At 42.6% G+C, this 10,667-nt stretch overlaps 1 protein-coding gene across 7 annotated transcripts in view; it reads right to left on the reverse strand.

Annotated features, from left to right (window-relative positions):
* DENND6A (DENN domain containing 6A) overlaps window positions 1-3,224 on the reverse strand; it is a gene marked incomplete at its 5' end in the record, with an annotated part of 53,542 nt that extends 50,318 nt beyond the window's left edge. For 4 of the 7 annotated variants that reach the window (XM_082412258.1, XM_082412257.1, XM_082412255.1 and 1 more), the window contains one exon: window positions 2,829-3,224. In XM_082412258.1, the coding sequence (XP_082268384.1) occupies window positions 2,829-3,224 (396 nt within the window). The remainder of the gene's footprint in view (window positions 1-2,828) is intronic. The other 3 variants (XM_082412261.1, XM_082412260.1, XM_082412256.1) reach the window with 3 other exon arrangements.
* Between the last annotated feature and the right edge of the window lie 7,443 nt (window positions 3,225-10,667).

Genomic DNA, 10,667 nt, shown 5'->3' on the forward strand with positions numbered 1-10,667 from the left:
GCATGAAGCATGAACAAAATCCATAAAACATGAAGCATAAACAAGAGGCTTCCCTGGTTCTGGGCTCTAGCCATTTTCTGGAAGTCCCTCTAGGTTTGTACCTTGGACATCTTGAAACACCTCTGTGGCCTTACAGCGAATGTGCCTTTTCTCCTTCAGCTATAGCTTAGTTTCTGTCGTCCACAACCAAATATATACACACAGGCGCCATTTCAACCAGATTAGCCACTGGGGTACATCTGATTTTCATCTAACCAGAAAAAAAGTTCCCTTACTTTACAAAGAATACTGATTCTAGTACTTCAACTTCATTTTTCTAGTGAGAAAACGAAGGTCCAAAGGCCTCATCTTCACAAAGCAAAAGTTAGGGGTTCTCTTCATTGAACATGAAAAAGAGAATTTCAGTGCTTCCCAAATACAGACTTACCTAGGTCTTACTGAGTCCAAGGCACTGTTCCAAATGCTTCATCAACATTAACTTACCTAACCCTCACAACAGTGCCATGATAAAGGCACTGTTATCCTGTCACAGAGGAGCATGAGGCTCAGATGAGCTAAGTAACGTACCCCAAGTCACACAGATTCAAGCCTAGGAGGTTTAGCTCTAGAGTCTGAGTTCTTGGTCGATATTCTACATTATCTCTTTAGTAGGGATTTAAGCTTAAATAAGTGACATTGTTTATGCATTTAAAATTTGCAAATGGTACTTTCTATCATGGCAGAACTGACTTAAGTCTCTCTCAAGCCTAAGACTAAATGACTGCATTTCTGATAACACAACTGAGTTGGAGGATATACTGTCCAAACTTAGTTTTTAACCTATTTAATTAACTTCCCTTCTGAATCCCTATGGTTGTGCATTATAGGAAGTAGGGTGGGGCTATTATGTCATTTCTCCAACACAATTCTATACTTACCTTCTTGCCCCATTACAGCCACCCCTCCTGTCCATTTTTGGCCTGGATATGGCCATATTACAAAAGTGAAGTATATTTTCAACTATTTTGTTATATTAATTCGTATTCCTTTTTCTTCATTTTAAAAGTGGCAATATTCTACATTTCTCAGGAAAACAAAACAAAATTAAATTGTGTTGCCTCTCAATGTGTTTATCTTTCTTGGGATCCTTTATTAGGGTATCTTCCCCACCCTCACCCTACACTTTCTAAAATCAGTGATTCTTCACCTGAGGACAATGCAACAGAAAGTCCATAAATGACCCCCAGATAGTCAATGGAAGCATATACATGATTTTGTATTACCATTTTCCTAAGGGAGCGAGTTCATGAAGTTCATAACTTATCTGCATTCTGGACCTTTTAAAAATGTGAAGAACCAAAGACCTAAAGAAAACTCTGTGCAGTAGCATATACTATGGGAAATGAAATTCAAAATAGTCTCAGTGATTCACATTTTTGTAGCACCTCAAGACTTGCTAAGTATTGTTTATTAGGTCAGAAAAAAACATACACGTTAAAAGAATGCCCAAATGGTCAGAGTCCAAAAGGATCTCCTTTAACTATTCAAAAATGTAATCGACTACAACAACTCAATCCTATGCTTTCTGATTAAATCGTATTTTGCTACACATAGAGCTTCAGGTTAATATGTCAGTGTAAATGATAGATGACATAAATCTCTTCTTCACAGTCTTTGGGAAGTGTTGTTTCCATCTCAAAGTACTGTTCATGTATTCACTCACTCTATCAATTTTTTATTGAACACTGTCACGTGCCAGGCACTGCATTTAGCCCTATCTGCTGGTGTTATTAATTCTTGGTTCTCCTCTAAATTGTAGTCTTACTCTATAAATATAGGTTAGAGTATATCTTTCATATACGTCTGCCCAGCAACCAACATAATGCCTAAATCTTAGTGGAAACTTGAAGTGTATTGAGCTGTGTAACGATAAAACACAGAGAAGACAGGCTGAATACACACTCCGCATTAAGAAATACCTCCCTGGCCAATTTTCATAGCCCACTCATGCCACTAAAGTCAGAATGAGATGATTCATTAAAATCTGTCATTGCCACCAAAACAAACAAAAAAATCTTCTAAACATAGGTCCTTCTGACTCTGACTACGTTTTTCTTGGCTACATAAAGACAAGCAATCTCTTACGCTACAAAAGGAACCCTAAATAATGTCAAGATTACAAGGCCTTTCAACAAGGCGCTATAAAAATGGAAAACTTGACAAATTCACAAGCGAACGATTTTCCTTATGTTCATCTTGCTATGAGCTTTCAGGCCGTCTCAGAAGCAACATCAAGAAATAACAGAGATGAGGAACAAAAGGAGGAAAGGGAGAATACCCCTGCTGAGACAAGCATTTCGGCTCAGGCTGAGTGGAATGCTCTGAAAGTCGCTGCAAATGACCAAAACAATCCATGAGTCTAAAAAAAGTTGGTTGTGTGAGGTTTGCCTATTATAGTTCACCATATGTCAGGGGCATTGTTTGCTTCTTGAAAAAGTCCCAAACATCCTGCCTGCAGTCTTCTCCGGGTGCCGCTAACCATTCTAGTTATTCCGGTGACACCGGGTTAAAAAAAAAGAAAAAGAAAAAGAAAAAGAAAACAGGGCCATCAACAAGTATTTAGGAGGGGCCTAGAGAGAACTTTTCACCCTTAGCCACAGCCCACGATCCTCCCACGGGAACTGCTTCTGGACCGCAGCCCGGCAGACGGCGGAGGGGCTGCCGGCCACGCCCGGATGCGCAGCGGACAGGATCCAGGCCGGTCGGCCCGCGGGCCACAAGCTCTGCTGGGGCTGCCCCAGCGCGGGGACCGGGACGGGGCGCGGGGGCCAGGTGCGGCCGGGCCTCACCTCCACAGCTTGGCCCAGCTCCAGGTCGAAGCCCACCACACACACGCAATGCAGCCAGGCTGAGAAGCCGTCCCAGCGCAGCAGGCCCCGGCTGCGGCCCTCGTCCTCTTCAACGTCCTCTGGCGCGTCTCCCGCCGCCACCACGGCCGGCACCTCGCGTTCCTCGTCCGCTGCCCCCGCCTCATCCAACAGCCCGCGGGAGCCGGGCCCCGAGCCTGCCAGGCCCCGCAGAGCCATCCGCCGCCCCCTGGCTGTTTGCGCCGCCTCCACTGCGGACCGCGCCACAGAGCGCGCTCGGCTCCGCGCAGACGCAGCCGTAGCTGCCGCAGCCGCGGGGGACGGGCTCGGCCGGGGCGGGGCCGCGGCCCATGTGACCCTGGGAGCCCGGCTCTCCATGGGTCCTCCTGTACCGCCTCCCGGAGTGGAAGACGTCGCGCAGGCCCGTGACTGGGATTGTGAAGCCTGCTCTAGAGCCTCCGTGCTTTAAAGCTCTTCAAGACTTAAGCAGTGAATCCTGGAATTCTCCTTCGCAGTCCAACGACCAGGGAATGAATTATTCTTGGAATGACACCGTTCATAATTATAAGGTATTATCAAATTGTTAGAACATAATGGTAACGGTGGCTAACATTTATTGAGCACTTACTTTGTGCCAGATGATGTGCCAAGCAAGTATTTGCAAATATTACTTCATTGAATCTAGTAGGTAGACATCATTGTATATTTCTTTTCAGGTAAACTGAGGTTCTGAGAGGTTATGTGATTAGCCAAGCAAGTATTAAAACTCCGATGCAGGCTTACAGTTCACTCAGGCAGTCTGCTGACAGGGATCTGTGCCTTCATTCAGCAGCTCCCTCTCCACCAAGCCCCCTCCCACCTTTCTTGGCCTGGTTGCCTGTGACTCACTCAGCACTCACCCATCTCCAGACCTTTCTGGAACACCTCTACAACAATCTGTGGATCACTTTCTCTCAGCAGGGGTCTAGTCTCAGGCAGCTTAGTATTCTTGGAGATCAGCGTTGGGCTGGGCACCCAGGAGGCACTTAGTCTATTGAATTGTTACTGATTATGGGTCCAGCGTGGTGCTACAGACTAGGATTTATATAGCCCCTACTGTGCTGAGCATAAACTGCAAAGTGGAAGTAAATCAGAAACACACAATAATACCCCAATAGAAAAGTGAGTAAAAGACAATGAATAATAACTCAGAATAAACGTGTTTTTAAAAAACAGCACAGTATTCATGCTTTTACACACATTATCTTACCTAATCCTTCCAACAGCCAAAAAGGTAGGTCCTATTATTCTCATTTTACAGATAAGGGCCCCGAGGCTCCATGAGATGATGATAATGTCACAGCCAGTAGGTGGCAAAACAAAGACTTAAGCCCACATCTCTCACTGAACCTGAGCTCCTAAGCATTTTGCTACACCACCCAGTCAAATCTACCCTGTCTGACAAGCATTGTTCTATCCACATCCATAGGATTTTTATTTGAAGTAAGTGTTAGCATCTCTCTTTTCAAGGAGAGGGTCAAGCATCCTCAGACATCAGTAGTGATGTTTGCAAGAGACTTTCTTTAGGACATAAGATGAACTAGAGACAGCATAAAGTTAAGAGGCCAATTCTTTGGCCGAAGCTATCTGCCCTCCTACTCCAGAGAACCACTGTAGTTAAGAGAGAAAAAATATATTCTGCATTTAAGTAAGTCTCTAGACCTGCTATTAGGAAAAAACAGTAACAGTTTTTAGTATTGAAAACAGTATTAGAAAGAGCACTAGACAAGTGCTAGTGGATTTGGATTTTAGCACCTGCTCCATCCACAATCATGGTAGGCAAGCTGCTCCAAGACCCCGTTTCTGCATTGGTAAAATAGGAATGATCATTCTGGCCTACCTACATAACTGATTATGGGGAAGAGCCAAACTATTGCAACGTACACGTTTTACTGGACACTACCTCATTATTAATGATTAATGAGCTTTAAACACCAGTTGTTCCACAGGGCTGCTTCTTTGACATGTGGACAGACTGCCATTCCCTGAAATGCTGCTTTATAATTTTGGATTAAGAGTAATCTTTTCAAAATGTAATATCCTGAAAACTATTAAGAGGACCATAAGTTTGATGAGAAAGAAAGCAAACCAGGGCTTTAAAGAATCTTAAAAGAGAAAAAAAAATCATTCCGTCTGCTTCGAAAATAACAAACGCTACTACACAAATCTTTATACACAAAATTGACAACCACCAGGGAAAAGAGCAAGTTCCTATGACTTTTTTTCCTTCCATCCTCATAACTTTGATATTTGACCTTAGAGTCAATTTTAGCATAGTTTCTATGGTTAATACTTGTATGAGATCTGAGGCGAAAAGGTACTAACACTTCCTTCCTTCTTGAGGTTCTGTCATTAGAACCTTTGAATCTGTAAGGATCTTAGATCAGTTTGTCTCTCCAAACCTCCCATCCTATTCGTGAATCTTCTGGTGTTTGGTCAGCCAGTCACCATTCTAACACCCCTTATTAAGGTAAAGTCACTACCTTGCAAAGCTCCTATTTTCTGGGTATTTGTAAGGGCTAGAAAATTCTTCCTTTTATGGAGACAAGATCAACCGCTTTGTAATGTACACCCATTGGTCTAAGTTGTGCTTGCTGAGATTATACAGAAGAGTTCAACTCTTCTACATGAGAGCCCTGCGAATATTTGGAAGTGGTTATCCCACATCCTTATGCCTTTAGTTTCCAGGGTGAACTACCCCAATTCCTCTAACTGTCCCTCAAAGGATGTAGTTTCTAGGCCATTCATCATCCTGTTGCCCAACTTGGGTGTACTCCAACTTGTCAACATCACTCTTAAAATTCTGTGCCCAGGAGGAAACACCATCCTCCAGGTGTGGTCTGACCACTGCGGAGTGTACTCTGGGACTATTACCTTACTTGTCCCAGCCACAGCCTTCGATTAATGCTGGTTCAGATCACATTCGCTAGTTTTGGCAGCTAGGTCACATCACTGTCTCAGGTTACTTTTACTGTCAACTAAAGCCCTCGGTCTTTTTTCACGTGAGGAGCACTTAAGTCAGGGTAGGCTGCTATAGCCAAGAGCATGACTGGATTCACGGCTCTGCTGCTCTTCTTATATTACCAACAATACTGAGAGCAGGATTAAAAACATTCCATACTTCCCTATTCACCCATAACCAAACTCCTGGCGTTTCAGCAATTTTCATAGTTGAAGAAGAAGAAAGAAAGAAGGAAAGGGTGAGCTGTAGATAATGGTGTGAATTGCAATGCCAAGGTCTCTGGACTTAGTTTTACCAAAAGGACCTGAAGGGAATCCAAATGTCCTAGATATCCACCTACTTGGGCAGCCAGAGGACTTCCCTCTTGCTCCTGAGCTAAATGCTGCTGCAGCTGCTCGGGCAAGAAAATAAAGAGAATACAGAGGCTCAAGTGCCAATGTGTTATCAATAGAGAACTGAGTTTACTGCCACATGACTCAGAGACAGAATGCTCAAATGCACATTTTGAAGGGAAGATCCAGGCAAAGAAGACAAAATACACTGTTAGGCGCTTCCTAAATAGTACTTGTGAAAGCTTTAAAAAAAGAAGATGAAGAGCTTTGGTTTTTCATTTTTACATTCCTAGTATCTATACATGTGACAGGTACTCAGTAAATATTTACTGAATGAATGAACACACTAAAAAAAAGTCTTTAATTGCTCTTCTCCTATTTTACAAAATTTTCCTTTCATGGTCAGTTGTATGAACACATGAAAAGTTAACATAAAAATGCTTCTTGGGCTTCCCTGGTGGCGCAGTGGTTGAGACTCTGCCTGCCAATGCAGGGGACAGGGGTTCGAGCCCTGGTCTGGGAAGATCCCACATGCCGCGGAGCAGCTAAGCCCGTGCACCACAACTACTGAGCCTGCGTGTCTGGAGCCTGTGCTCCACAACAAGAGAGGCCGCGACAGTGAGAGGCCCGTGCACTGCGATGAAGAGTGGCCCCCGCTTGCCGCAACTAGAGAAAGCCCTCGCACAGAAACGAAGACCCAACACAGCCAAAAATAAATAAATAAATAAATAAATAAATAAATAAATAATACCTCAGTTTAAAAAAAAAATGTTTCTTAAATGTAGTTCACTCTTAGCTTATGAAAAGTAAACATAGTAACACCTCACTTTATTTGAAGGTTACTTTACCAACTGTTTGACCCAGTTAGTACCAGGAGATAGGTTTAAAAGGCTCACTACGAAATGCCAGACAGAAAGGATAACCAGTGAAGTTCATGCTCTTTAATCAGAGAGATCTGAGGCTTTTACTCATAAATTATTTTGACTAAATCTACACATAATTCTAGTAGATGTGCTAGTCTGGTTTCCCAGACTAAGCAGCAAATAAGAGTGAAGAGGCTGCTTGAGGCTGAGGATGAGAAGAGCAGGAAGCAAAAACCTGCAGTTAACAGAATGGAAGGAAAAGGAAGAAAGAAGTCAGAAAACAAATTCAGAAAGACACACAGTAAACTATTAACAGTGGTTGCCCCATGGGGAATAGAAATGCTGGGGAAAAGAAGTGCTGATGAATAGAAATAAGGAGCTTTGCTTTTTATCTTACACAATTCTGTATTGTTTTAGTTATTTGGAGAGGGCATGTATTGCTTTTGCAACTAAACATTGAGAGATAACAAGAGGGCTTGCCTGGTGGCGCAGTGGTTAAGAATCTGCCTCCCAATGCAGGGGACACGGATTCGAGCACTTGTCGGGGAAGATCCCACCTGCCGCGGAGCAACTAAGCCCGTGTGCCACAACTACTGAGCCTGCACTCTAGAGCCCACGAGCCACAACTACTGAGCCCACAAGCCACAACTACTGAGCCCGCGTGCCTAGAACCCATGCTCCTCAACAAGAGAAGCCACTGCAATGAGAAGCCCGCGCACCGCAATGAAGAGTAGCCCCCGCTCGCTGCGCGCAACAACAAAGACCCAAAGCAGCCAAAACTAAATAAAATAAATAAATTTTTAAAAAAGAGAGAGATAACAAGAGTGTGATGGAGTTGCTTATAATAGTGAAGAATTGGAAACTACCTAAATGTCTAACAAGGGGAGATTGACTGAAAAATGCCATTCAATAGACTATTCAGCAGTCATTAAAAATGTCATATAAAGATGTTAAAAAAAAGTCCTAAAAGAATATTATGTAGCACAGAAATGTTCAAATTATATATTTTAAGTAGAAAAAGGTAGGTCACAAAGTATAATGAATGATCCTCTTTGTATAGACTATCTAAAAAAAAAAAAAAGACACTGGAGTTGATAAAAAAATATCCTGACTTAGGAGAAATTTTTTGCTTGGAATTAAACATTTCTTTTTTTTCATCAGTGTAATATCTATTTAACTAAAAGCTTTCTTTATATATATAATAAGAAGACAACTGAAACAGAAAGGAAGGGTATTAAATCACAATGTTTTCACTAATATCTTTGTGGCAGAAATTGCTATGCCACTGTGATGATTAATTTTATGTGTCAATTTGACTGGGCCATGGAGTGCCCAGATATTTGGTTAAATATTATTCTGGTGTGTATATGAGGGTGATTCTAGATGAGATTAACATTTAAATTGGTGGACTTGAGTAAGGCAGTTTGTCCTCCCCAGGGTAGGTGGGCCTCATCCAATCCATTGGAGACGTAATGGAACAAGAAAGGCTGAATAAAGGAGAATTCCCTCTCTGCCTGACTGTCTTAGAGCTGGGACAACAGTCTTCTCTTGCCTTAGGTAGGACTCAGACTCAAACTGGAACTTACACCATCACCTCTCCTCGTTCTCAGGCCTTTGAACTCAGACAGGAACTATACCATTGCCTCTCCTGGGTCTCCAGCTTGCCATTGCAGATCATGGGATTTCTCAGCCTACCGCATGAGCCAATTCCATATAATAAGTCTCTTCCTCTTCCTCTCTCTCTGTATATGTATCTCCGTCCTATTGGTTCTTTTTCTCTGGAGGCTAATTAATACAGATTTTGGTACTGAGAGTGAGGTGCTACTGTAACAAATACCTAAAAATATTGAAGTGGCTTTGAATTGGACAAGGGGTTGAGGCTGGAGGAGTTTTGAGGTGCCTGCTAGAAATATGGCCATTAAGGGCAATGATTTTGGTGAGGACTCACAAAGAAAAGGGGAGAACTGGAGGGAGAGCTTCCCTCTTTTTAGAAAATATGTAAATCATCAGTAGAATGTTAGTATATATATGGGTGGTAAAGGCTATTCTGGTGAGATCTCAGACGGAAATGAGGAACATGTTATTGGACAATGGAGAAAAGGTGATCCTTGTTATAAAGTGGCAAAAGAACTTGGCTGAACTATATTCTAGTGTTTTGTGGAAGGAAAAACTTGCAAGCTATGAAACTGGATAGTTAACTGAGGAAATTTCTAAGCAAAGTGATGAAGAAGCAGTTTGGTTCCTTCTGGCCACTTAGCATTAAAGGCAAAGAGAGAAATGAGTCAAAACAATGAATTGTTGAGGAAAAATGAACTAGAACTTTAAAATTTGGAAAATTCTCACCCTGTTTATACTGGGTGTGAGCCACAGACCTAATCAGCCACCCCAGCACAGAAGGAAGGCTGTCAGACTTCTTAGACCCTACAGAACTGGACTGTGGAGCTAGGCAGTTGCAAATGTGTGCTGTTCTTCAAGGCAAAGGAGGAATGACCACAAAGGTGATTCAGAGATCATCGGGGCTGCCTCCTCAGTTTCAAGGGTTGGGGGGGATCAGTTGCTTCCAATTCGCTGGGCCAGACTGCAGTCACCTGGAGCTTGGGGGGGTGGGACCCCCCCACCTGGCATAGCTGCAGAGGTGGGATCACCCCAATGGATCTGGAAAGCAGAGCATCGAACCAAAGAGGATTATTCTCAGGCCTCAAGATCTAATATTATTTACTTTATGAGGTTTTGGAATTACTTGGGATCTGATACCCTCTTCTTCCTTCCAATTTCTACCTTTTGGAACAGTAAAGTCTACCCTGTACCTGTCTCACCACTGTATTCTGTAGCACATAACTTACCTGGTCTCACAAGTTCACAGCTAGAGAGGAATTTTGCCTCAGGATGAATCATACCTTGTGTCTCACCCATATCTGGTTTAAATGAGATTTTGAACTGTAGACTTCAAAGTTGGTACTAGAATGAGTTAAGACTTTGGGGGCCATTAGGATTAAATGAATGTATTTTGTATGCAAGAGGGATGTAAATTTTTTGGAGGGGGGTCAGGGGTGGAATGTTAAGGACTGAATATTCATATGTTGAAGCTCTAACTCCCTATGTGATGGTATTTGGAGCTGGAAGATAATTAGGTTTATATGAGGTCATGATGGTGGGGCCCCTTGTTATGATTAATGTCCTTGTAAGAAGAAACTAGACCTCTCTCTCTGCCATGTGAGGGCACAGCAAGAAGAGGGCCATTTGCAAGCCAGGAGGAGTGCCCTCTTCAGGGAACTGAGTTAGCCAGCACCAGAACTATGAGAAGGAAATATCTATTGTTTAAGTCACCCAGTCTGTGGTGTTTTGTTATAGCAGCCCCAGCTGACTGAGACAGCCCCCCAATATCCATTATCCCCCTTTTCCTTAGTAATGCAGGCTGGCTTAATTTGGGGTGGCACTGAGCCCAACTAAAAGACTGCGTTTCTCAAGCTTCACAGAAGATATATGTGACCATGTGATGTATGCAAGATTATTGATTAGAACATCTGGTTACACTCTTTTTTTTTTTTAAAGAAATCTCCATTTTAATTTTTATTTATTTATTTATTTATTTATTCATTTATTTATGGCTGTGTTGGGTCTTCGT

Source organism: Balaenoptera physalus, assembly GCF_965194825.1.
Source record: "Balaenoptera physalus genome assembly, chromosome: 11".
NCBI classification, from domain to species: Eukaryota; Metazoa; Chordata; class Mammalia; order Artiodactyla; family Balaenopteridae; genus Balaenoptera; species Balaenoptera physalus.